General features: G+C 53.3%; 1 protein-coding gene across 1 annotated transcript; it reads right to left on the bottom strand.

The window, feature by feature from the left end:
• Window positions 1-160: 160 nt before the first annotated feature.
• Window positions 161-11031, bottom strand: Otop3 (otopetrin 3). Its single transcript, XM_050140433.1, has 7 exons — window positions 11013-11031; window positions 6409-6822; window positions 6173-6309; window positions 5491-5549; window positions 5106-5224; window positions 1719-2539; window positions 161-664 (listed from the first exon to the last, which is right to left on the bottom strand). The coding sequence occupies exons 1-7, from the start codon at window positions 11029-11031 to the stop codon at window positions 494-496; spliced, it is 1740 nt and encodes a 579-aa protein (XP_049996390.1). The 3' UTR covers window positions 161-493.
• Window positions 11032-11591: the final 560 nt, after the last annotated feature.

Genomic DNA, 11591 nt, shown 5'->3' with positions numbered 1-11591 from the left:
AATCGATCAAGCAAACAGGGTTTATGGAAGCAGGAAAGAGCTGTTGAGCCCTGCCCGGCAGCTAATTAAGGAGCTCGTTAGAAGATGGGGGAGAGGGGCGGGGCTGTCTGCCAAGCTCGGAGTGCTGGGTTCTCAGCTCCCAGTAGGAGTTCTGAGCTTCCAGGATGTCCAGGAGCCCCTTCCACAGGACCAGCCGCTAGACACCATGATTCCACACTGACCCTGCATACATCCTGTCACCTGTCACCTGCATACATCCGTAACCACATGGGCTGTTGCGAAGAGGCTGTGGTCAGGCTCCACTTCCAAGCCCTGCCCTTGGTTTTGAGCTCCAGGTGGTACCTCCCCTCTCAGTCAGGCTGAGGAAAGATCACTTTGGGAACTCTGGCAGGTGTCCGCACCCCTTCATGTGATGTGTCTGCCCAGAGAGGCCACGCTTCCTCTTCTGCCTTGGTACTCCGGGGCCTCTGCTGTGGCTGATTTGGCTGGGCACTCAGGCCCCCAAGTAGACTTCCACCAGCCCCCCAACAGAATGCATGCGGTAGAAGACCCCCAGAGGCAGGCCGAAGTTGACAATGGTGAACCAGGTCCTGTAGCCGTAAAAATCCTTTTCCAGCCCGTTCTCAAACTCAGGGTGTATGCCAAACGCAGGCATCATCCACAGCTGGGGAGAGAGAGGAGGCTGCTGGGTGAGGGAGGGGCTCTCCCCAACCTTAAGAAGCTCAGCTCATGTGAGGCTGACCTGGACCCTGCAGTTGGTCCAGCATTCATCCTGGGGTTTTCAGAGCAAGGTCCCCAGCCCTGATGTCTTTCTTACCCCCGACACGGAAAGTCATGGCCATGTTGGTTGGCTTGCTTGAGGCCTGGTAGAGCCCCAGAGGGTTCCTTATACATAGCATTTGGCAGGACCTCTCAGCCAGCAATCTATACTGCCAGGTTGGACTGTTTGTGCCCTAAGCCCCAAGTGCAGGTTTTACTACTTCTGCTAGTTACGGCCACCTGCATCCCTCCTGTTCTCCTGTGAGAATTTTACCCGTTTGCCAAAGCCCAGATCAAACTTGTCCACCTTCCAGAAGTATGGAAGTAGAGGGTGAAGTACTGGCGTTGGCTCTTGGGCTTCCGTCACTGAACCCATGACACAGTTTAAAGTCAATTTATCACTTCTTCTCGGCCTAGCCCAGCTGCTTCACATCTGGGGTGTGTTTCAAGCTAAACAACCCTGAGCTGTCCCATATCTGCCGGTTACAGGCGGTGAGAGCCAGGACTGAACAGACAACATACGCTCCGGTTTGTCCAAAGGGGAGGGGGATGGACAGCAACATTGCCTGTCATTTGGAGGTGTGTTGATGACTAGAGGAGGTGTGGAGAGAGCGTATGGACCTTTGGGCTGGCTACTTAGCAGCCAGCAGATGCTAAGAGACCAGTGCCGACCTCTGACTCCACTAGGGTCTGCTCTTCTAGCCGAATTCAACATATGAAGAGTTCAGTGGTCATTTTCTAACAGGCCCCCTGGCACCTCCCCCATCAAGACCGAAAGCTTCTGGGGGTCAGAGTCGCGCACATTTGTAAAGAGGGCTTTGCTGTGTGCTGAGCACATGAATTCACGCCAGGCAGCTTGCAGGGAGCTGCTGGAGATATTCCTGGCTCTCAGGCAGCATCAAGCGCGCTAGAGACAGTGACCACCCCCACGCCCCAGGAGTTTCTGCCCAGGTACTCACCGTGATGTTGCAGAGGATGAGGAAGAGCGAGATTTCCTTGAGCACCCTTCGTTTCCAATTGAGGTGGCTGTAGGAGTGAATGTAGGCCCTTGAGGCTCTCCGTAGATCCTGGCCCAGCTCCCGCAGGGAGCCTCTGCGGGGCAGCTCAGCATCCTGCTTCCCCGTCTCATCCGCGTCCGGGAGCACGGGCTCCCAGAGCGGGCGGCGGTGCAGGCCCTCAATGATGAAGAGGTTCTGGGTGATGTGTTGCAGGATAAGCAGCAGGGAGTAGGCCAGGATGAGCTGGTTGAGCAGCTCGTGTGGCCGGGTGGCCACGATAGCCACGATGGAGAAGTAGGCGATGCCCATCTGGCCCAGAGCGGCGCCCATCAGCAGCACCACATCCAGGCTGCGGGTGGGGTTCTTGAGTGTGTCCAGTTCTCGCTCCTCCAGCCCATGAATGGCTGTGCCTGCCAGGCACGCCAGGCTCATGGTAGGCAGTATGACCACGTAGTATGCATAGTAGAGGGTGAAGTACTGGCGGCCTATTTCGGGGCCGCTTGCCTCGATCTGGAAGAGCACGAAGACGCACACACCAGCCACCAGCGCCAAAAGGCCCAGCAGGGGCCCAAAGATGACCCCGTGCAGGCGGAAGGGTGGTCTGTTGGGATGGGCGCCTGAGTGGGCTGCCAGGCGGCGGCCCACATTCTTCCACATGACGAAGAGTACCGCACAGCAGATGAGGCAGTACTCCGTGCTGAATGGGTAGAGCATCAGGTAGCCCTTCCGGAAGACCTCGCACACCGTGGCGTTGAGACACATGCAAGTGTTCGTCTCGTTACCTGAGAGGGGGTAGGGCAGGAGGAGACAGCATCTCAGGCAGGCCCTGCACTGGAAACCCTAGTGCCAACGATCACTCTCACCTGCCTCCTGGAGCACACTGGATTCGGACGGCACCCAGCCAGATGTTTGTTTTACAGGTGTGGAAACATCTGAGGCTGGAGCATAGAGATTGGAAATCACAAAATGATCACTGTTTTACAAAGGGATTCGAGACTCCAGGTCCAAACTTTCACAAAGCATTTCAGGCATGCTCTCCCTGACTCCAAGCATCACCTCCACATGTTGCTCTGTTGGCAGAGCAAACCCATTATCTGCAATAAGAAACCGGGCTGCCACACCTGAATGCGGTGACCGGCCTCAGCATGACACACTGGAGTAACTAGAAGTCAATGCCCCTGGGTGAATGCATGGTCTCACTGCGCTCATGGGTGCCAAAACGCTTGAGCTGAAACCAAGTCAGACTTTGGGCTGCACATCAAGGAAAAGCAGAGGAGGGGGAAGGAGCCAAATGCCACCACTGGGAAGCAACTGGAAAACCTCAAGGTCATTTCAAAAAAGAATCTTTACTTCTTCAGAGATCACTCAGTGGGCTGTCCCTGCAGGATCCAGGTTCGGTTCTCAGCACCCACGACCACCATAACTCAGGTTCCTCGGGATCTGATACCCTGCTGCCTCTGTGGACAGCCACACTCTTGTGCACAGACTCTCACACACAAAGAGTCACACACAACAACATAAATTATTTAAAAAAAATAGAGTGTTAACCGAAGTGCCAGGTGTGGTGACACACCCCTGCAATTCCAGAGCTTGGGAGACCAAGGCCGAAGGATCTCAAGTTTGAGGCCAGCCTGGGCTACAGAGTTAACCCTCTGTTTCAGAAAATCAAAGATTAGGAATGTGGCTTTGTAGTTGAGCTCTTGCCAGTATATTTTGAATCCCTATACTGCAAAAACAATAAACAAACAAAAACAAGAACTTAAACTTGGAATAGTAGCTCACACCTGTAATTCCAGCACTTGGGAAACTGAGGCAGAAGGATCAGGAATTTGGGTTAGCCTTGGCTAACCTGCCTCAGAAAAACGTAATCATTATGTTGTATATTTGGTGTGTGTGTGTGTGTGTGTGTGTGTGTGTGTGTGTAGGCTTGATGTTGATTTGTCTTCCTTAGTTGCTTCTCCATCTAATGTTCTGAGACAGGGTCTCTCATTGAACCTGGTGTTTTGGCTAAACTGACTGGCCACTGAGCTCCAGAAATTGCCCAATAATAATGAATTGAAGCTCTGGGTGTGGCTCAGTGGTAGAGCGCTTGCCCTGCCTGAATGAGGCTCTGTTCCAACCCATAGCCGCAGACATACAAACATACATCCATGACGTCACTGGACCCAAGCTTCCTCTTTGCACTTTTTGTGCAAAGTGCAAACAGAACGTAAGGGAAGGCCACAACATACAGACATGCCATGATTCACGCGCTGGGTGTGTGAATGCGTGAGAGCTGGTGCACACAGGCCATGATGCCGCCTGTGGGTGGGGCGGACACATAGGTGTGGCTGAATCCCACAGACTGCACGCTCCCAAGTGGATTTATGGGATGTTGCTTCAAAGGGTGGACTATCCACACTCAGGATTAGCCAGACCGGATGATTTAGAGAGAGCTGTCTAACCACAAGTCTCCTTTCCCTCCTGGTGTGTTTAGATATTAAGATTGCATCAGGACAGCATTCCTTTCAGCCCCAAAGAGGAGTTTTAGTCTCTTACAAAGAAAATGCAAATGGCATGGGTGGGTGCAGGCCTGAAAGGCTTCTCAGTGATCCACTCAGCCAGGTTCAGTGGCTGGTTTGCTGCCGGCAATGTGACCGCAGTGATTAGGACACCAAGTGCCAGTCCCTGATGGAGCATGAAGGGGACCATGGACACAAAGAAGCGTGTGTGTGTGTGTGTGTGTGTGTGTGTGTGTGTGTGTGTATGGTGTGTGCATTGACACAATGAACTGTGTGTGTGCATGTAAATATGTGCACATGCACATACAAACCAGAAGACACTCAAGAGGATGTAGTCCCTTAGGAAGGATCTGCTTTTTTTTTTTTTTTTTTTTTTTTTTGGCAGTATCTCATTAGCTGTCAGTTCTAGAATGGCTGGCCAGTGAGCCCTAGGGACTGATCTGATCTGTCTGCATGGTCTCTTTTCTTTTCTCTTTTTTCTTTTTAGATAGGTTCTCACTGTGTAGCCCTAGCTAGTTTGGAACTCACTACATAGACCTTGAACTCACAAAGATCTGTCTGCCTCTACCTCCCAAATACTATGGGGACTAAAGGACTGTGCCACAGTGCCTGGCTATGCCTAGATTTTTACACATGAGCTCCCAGGGAACAAACACAGGCCGCTCTACTTGTGAGAAACAATTTATAGACTGAGCTATCTCTACAGCCCACACTTCTGTTTAACCTGGCCTTGAGTGTGCTCCCAACTTCATAACTGTGTTGCCTCCCTAGTTGACATGTGTGTGTGTGTGTGTGTGTGCATGCACCCACATGAATGTGATGAGTGGAAGTTCTGGTCCCCTTGTACCTGAGAATTTTTCCATGAGGGCGTCGAGCTCGGCCTCGATCTCACGGTGCATGGAGTCATTGGTCACAGCCAGCACCCACAGCAGCAGGTTCGTGGCCAGGGTCAGCATGAGGCCACACCTGGAGGAAGGGCCACATTCTGCTCACAAACGCGGCTTACACAGCCTGGATAGCTCCCAGAGCCCCATGCTCACCGTTCTCTGCTGCTGGGGTGACAGCTCAGTCTCAGAAGCAGATCACAGAGGTGGTAGGATTTTAGGAGCCCTTAGGGGTCACTTGGAATGTAGCCTATGCTAACCTGCAGCTTCAGGTCCCTCCTGTCTCGGGAAGCTGGAGAGTGGTGGAAACAGAGCGCCCCAGAAGACTCAGCTGGGAAGATGTCTCACCTGGTGAGGTTGGTCTGCACCTGAACACAGTCTTTGCAGCGTCTCCACAGCACCCACGTCTGGAAGAGACAGGGGTCTTGAGCCCAGGTGCTAGTGACCTCAGTTGCGTCTGTGTGTAGTGTGTGTGTGGTCTGGTATGGTGGTACATAGGGTGAGCACCTCAGTTGTGTGTGTGTATGTGTGTGTGTGGTGTGATGGTACACAGGGTGAGCATGTCAGTTGTGTGTGTGTATATGGTGTGGTGGTACATAGGTGAGCACGTCAGCTGTGTGTGTGTGTGTGTGTGTGTGTGTGTGTGTGCAATGGAGGGAAGGCAGCTTCCATAAGGAAGCCTAGGTTGGAATCCTGGCTCTGCCATTTCCTTTTTTTGTGCAGTACTGGGCCAGTGGTAAGCATCCCGGGACTGTGGCTCGCTCAGCTGTGAAAAGAAGCTGGGGTATCTGGGAGCTGGGTATAAGAACATGCAGGCGCATCTAGACGAAGGTGTTTGTAGGTGTCGACAGGTATGTGTGGAGGCACACACGTGCAGAGGGGTGCTGCGTGGGTGTGGGTGCACAGAGGTGAACTGTGACTGGTGTATGTCTACACCCTGGAGCGTGGAGACGTTGCCTCTGTGCTGGTTTTAGGGCAGGTTGAGTGGTCTGTGTGTCCCTGGAGGTATGGGGTGTGGGAGACCCGTCACCTGGACACTCATGAAGATGATCTCAATGACCGGAAATATGAGCTCCACTTCTGACTTGCAGTGAATGTGACTCACATCGTAGCCCATGCGGAATGCATTCAGGCAGATAGTGCAGCTGCCGAAGAGCACCAGGGAGCCTGGCAGGAGAGGATGGGCGGGCGGTGGGCACAGGCATCTGCTCCCGAGCAGGTTCTTCTTCCCCAGCCCTCCCCACCCTCCTAGCACCAAGCGCTTACCCCTCACCCAAATGGGTCCTGCATGAGGGTCACGGTACAGCACTGCGTGGGGCTTCCGTGTGGTGCCCACTACGTAGTAGAGGAGCCACGACAGGGAGAGGACCTTCAGCGCGGCCAACAGGATCCACACGTCACCCAGAGTGACAGCCACGTTGTTGAAGATCATGCTACAGATGAATGCCCCACCCAGAAATACCACATTGAGGGCCAGGAGCCCCGAGAAGAGCTGCCCGGCCTTCTGGGCCTGTCGGTCTCTCCTCAAGAGCAGGGAGAAATGCCGTGCTAGCCAGGACTTCTGCTTTGGAGGGCATGGGAGCCCTGTGTGACTGGTCGGCATGTCTGCTTGGTCATAGGTAGATGCTGCTTCGGTGGTCTCTGCTTCTAAAGATGACACGGGTGTGACCTGGGCAGGGCCTGGAGAGAAAGAGAGAGAGAGAGAGAGAGAGAGAGAGAGAGAGAGAGAGAGAGAGAGAGAGAGAGAGAGAGAGAGGATCAGCGCACAAGAAGACCTGTGTTGGAGCCCACCCCAGCTCCTAACGTCTGTGCCGTAAGAGCATACTATGAAGCCCTTCTAGCTGGGAAACTGGAGCTGCCCCGTATCCCTTGTGGGACTCAAGGTTGAGACAGACCAAGGTATATATACAGAAGTCCTCCATGCTGTACATGAGTATAAAGATCGAGAGCTGTCTTTCCCTCCCCACCCATGACTGGGCCACCTCACTTCTTAACTCAATGCTTCGTCTTAAAGTGTGATAATACCTTCGTCCAGTCACTAAGGGTTACTCGAGTGCTGTCCTTTTGTTGAGTATTTTTTTCAGAGCTGGATTTTTTCCTCAGCAAAAGTCAGTGTGAGCCTGCTTGTTTATAGAGAAATTCCACTCATGAAATCAAGAAGGCAGGGGCTGGCTCCCTGATGGTGGGGTGTGATTGCCTACAGGGTTGTGTTGAGAAGGGTCCCGAGGTTGAGTTTTGGCTTGGTGGGAAGGAACGTAGTGGTCTGGAATAATACTCTATTAGGGGTTCAGTGTAGTATCTGGAGATGCAGGCAAGGTCTAGATGCCACCCACTGGGTTCACAATAGAGTGTCTCCTGCAGGAAGGATGAAGGAGCTGGAAGAGAGAGAGTCCCCTCTAGCTCCTAAGAACCCCCATGCTCATAAATAAATAAGAAAAAAAGTGGTCAGGCAGTGGTGGCGCACACCTTTAATCCCAGCACTCAGGAGGCAAAGGCAGGTTGATCTCTGTGAGTTTGAGGCCAGCATGGCCTACCGAGCCCCAGGATATCCAGGGATACACAGTGAAACCCTTTCTTAAAATACAAAAACAAAAAAATTATCACTATAACTAAAATGTATCTTTAAATTTCATGAAGGCAAAACTGTGATTCGCCAAGCTGCCGTGTGTATGGGATGGGTAAGGATCAACATGCATGCCATGCCCTTGACTTTAACTACCCCAAATTCTGTCTGTTCCCAGTCTACTCTTGGCTGTCCTGTGAATGTGTTGCATAGCAAGAGGGCACTGCCTGGACCCCACTCTTCCCCTGAAAGTCTCTTGCTATTTCCTTGCTCATCTGAAGTTTTCTCTCAGGCCACCCACTGTCACCACTTGCTAGGGCCCAACCTTGGGCCACTCAACAGCTGCAGTGCTATCCCTTGAGGTCACTTAAGGCCCTGCTCCTCCCCAGTGGAACTGAGTTACATCTGAGAAGGCATAGTTCTACAGCTTCTGTGTGCTCCCCTGTTCCACGGCCTGGACGGCCTCTGAGAGCTCCTGCCTCCAGGCATCCTGGCCTCAGGGCTCTGAGTTGGTGCTGACCCATCTCCTGCTTCTAATGTTCATAATTCCAGGGGCTTTCTGGGCCACATGAGCTGACTTTTCTTTGCTTTTGTCCAGACCATGCATGCCATCAGATCCCAACCACGTCCGTCCCAGCTCTCACACTGCCTGCCTGCATCTTCCTCCCGTCCTTCATCTCCTTCTCTCCTTCTTGGTTTCTCTCTTGTTAGCTTGCTTTCTTTATAGTCTGGCTCTGTAGCTCAAGCTACCATTTTTCCTGCCTCTGCCTCTCACGTGCTAGGAATAGACATACCTGCACATCCCTGACTATTTAGATTAACCACTACCTTAGTCTGGAGCCCATCTGTTCTCTCCTGAACTAGCCTTCCTGCTAATGGTGCCTGTCTCTTGCTGAGAGTCCTGCAAAGACAGCCAGTAGCCCTCAGTATAAAGTCCAAGGCTTATGGGGCCTTACTGAGTGAAATGAGATAGTGTGTGCTAATGAGGACCTGATGTACACAGAGCTCAAGGAAGAGCGGCTGCTGCTGCTGCTTCCTGCTCCTGCCTTCAAGTACCTCCCCAGCCCCCACTGCTCTCCCAGTGGGCTGCAGCATCCTGCTATAGTTCCCAGAATGCCCGTCTGCTCTTGCTCACCTCCCTCTTTCCCGATCTTTGTCTATGATCCCCACCTTCTTCCTCTTTGGGGACTCCAGTTGATCCTTCAGGACTCATTCAGGCTGGGTGAGGGCCCCTTCTTGCCACTCCCAGCATCCCTTGCTCATTGCTTTGCCCAGCATGCTCTATCTTTATTAGGGAACTTTGCTCTGCCTGTCCCTCTGTCAAGACCCTCCTAGGAAGCCCTTGCCTCAGTGGCCCTCACCACAGCTCCTCTGGGGCCCTGTTTTCCCACATACACCCTGAGCAATACTGAGGACTGATAACTTCCAATGTTCTTTGTTGGACAGTGAAGTACTAAACTTTGAACCCCTTTCAAGACTTTGTAAACAAGTTTCACTACTCCTCCAGCCCATCCTGTCATCCTTGGGAACAATTCTACCTCCTTCCTGTCAAGCCCCTGGCCACACCCCAGGCTCCTCAAATCTATTCAGACCCAAATAGAGGACTCCGTGTTTTCCATGTGGTCTCTTGGCTCCCTCTTCTGGGGGCACTTTTTCTCTTGCCTGTCAACTCCCACCAATGCCCCTCACCCACCTCTTCATGGGAAACCTTCCCTCTGCCCAAGCAGACATGTGGCTACTTTGTTGGGCCACTCCTCTGCTGAGCGTGGGTGTGAATGTGCACCATTCAGGACTGGTTCCCTCAAGATCTGGGACTCCTCCAGGGCAGAGAAGGGGTCCTGTTCCACTTACCTCTTCAAATCTAGCACAGTCCTAAAAGCCAGCCGGACCACCCTGGACCCCATTGTTTCCTAGGGGCGGGATTTTAGCTCCAAAGCTGCGGGCAGAGCCCTGCCCCTTAACCCTTTCCATCCTGGTGCAGCAGAGGAGGCGGTCCAGATGCTTATCTTTCTACCTTCCCTACCCAGGTTGAGCAAGGTGAGGCTCCCAGGACACCTCCCTGCTCCTTTTCTGCCAGCTCTGGTGGCTCCACCTCATCGTCCCCACTCCCTACTGATGGAGAGCCCAGATGGTATTTAGCATCTCTGTGATCTTGGCCAAGCTACTTAGTTTCTGTAGTCAGTGTCCTTGTTCATCCGTGAAATGACCGAGCAACTACGGAACAGGAAAGCCCGGTACTCAATAAATCTGGCCCACTTGCTTGCATGGCCATCTAGCTCACAGCCTCCCTCTCCAGAGCCTCCTGCATGCTGGGCTGGTGTGGTACCACTGAGCTACATCCCCAGCGCAATACATTCTTGAATGAATAAGCGAAGGAACGAATACATGATACTCCCCTCAGGAGTTTTGTCCGAATTTAGTAATTCGATGCATGGAGAGACACGACGACAAACCGCGCCTAATAGATGTTTGTGAACTTCCCTACAGATCCCAGAGGGACTGAAAGGTTGGAGTTTTCCCGCTTAGACTCCAGGCCTTGGAGTGGGGGTGTGTGGAGACCCTGGAGAACACAGTTCCAGGTCCTCTTTTTTTCAAAGGGTTGGAATTTTAAGGTTTCCCCCTGCTCCCACGCCCGTGGTTCAGTGCTCCACCAGCGGTTATCAAAGGGGCAAGAATAGTTCACAGCCACGCAAGGTATTAGGATGAACATCAAGGGGTCCAGGAAAAAAGTTAGAACTAATGCGCTTGGAACCAACTAGAACTCAGCCATCCTCGGCACGCCTCTAGGCACGACGCCATTCCAAGGGAGGTCCTAGACACCAAACTGGTTTATGGATGGCATTCAGAGGCGAGCGACGAAAGAAGACGAACCGTCGGGGCCACGAAGCCAATAGTGCAGGGCCAGTTCCGTGGGAGGCTGAGGAGCACAGGCACGGAAGCTTCGGGATTTCGTTCCGAGCCGAGCCGGGGAGAGAGAGGTCTAGGCAGCCCCAACACCAACCATCCATCCAGGTTTCTGGATTCTTTCAGGTCCGGGCACCCTCTTTGGGCTGCGAGGACCCTTGAACCCGAAAGTGAAGTAGAGAGAAGATGGGCACAGAGCCAGGGTTGGGGTGCATGATACAGACGAGACAGTCTCGGGTCTCCCCCCCCCCCTCACTCACTCTCCCCGTTCTTTACAGTCCTTGTAGCTCCCGGCTCATGAACCCCACTTTGGAGCAGTGAATGTGAGGATGGGGTTCCAGGGAAGGTTTAGTCAACTATTCCCGAGCACTCGGGGATCCCAGCTCGAGCTGGGGAGCCCTACCTGAGGTCTGCGAAGCCATCCTCGCGGGCTCCCCAACGCCTAAATTGCAGCGCGTATCTTCTGTCCAGGTGAGGCCCCAGGAGCCTTGGGACAGATGCCTCGACGCCCTTTCCTCCCCCCACACGCTCCCCCCCCCCCCCGGGAGACTGCGCAGCCGCCGCTTGGGCTCCAAAGCCCATCGATTTTTCTGTTGACTTTGGGAATCTCATTAATCTCTCGTTAATTACTCCGCCGGGGGCTCGGGCACAAGACGGGCAGCCAATGGAGAGGCGACTGCGCGGGAGGGCGTGGCAGGAGGCGGGGCGGACGTCGGGGGCAGGGTCTGAGTGGGGGCAGCTCCCAAGGTGTTTTGGGGTGCTTTGTTCTCAGCCTCGCACCAAGAACTTGCTGGCTTCACGATGTTCTTGCCTGTGGTGTCTGAGCTACGAATGGGACCCTCTTCTTTCCGGGTCTAGGTCGCCTCTTTTCCACACCCTACCTAGCTGACCTAGCTCTAAAGCAGCCTCCTGGGATGATCTTTCTGCGTTACATCAAACCTGAAGTTGGGGTAGAAGAGACCCAAGGCTGAAGATGGGATTA

This window comes from Alexandromys fortis, unplaced genomic scaffold (assembly GCF_014885135.2).
Source record: "Alexandromys fortis isolate MF-2015 unplaced genomic scaffold, M_Fortis_MF-2015_v1.1 scaffold_39, whole genome shotgun sequence".
Classification (NCBI taxonomy): domain Eukaryota; kingdom Metazoa; phylum Chordata; class Mammalia; order Rodentia; family Cricetidae; genus Alexandromys; species Alexandromys fortis.
This window is presented reverse-complemented; position numbering and strand designations above follow the sequence as displayed.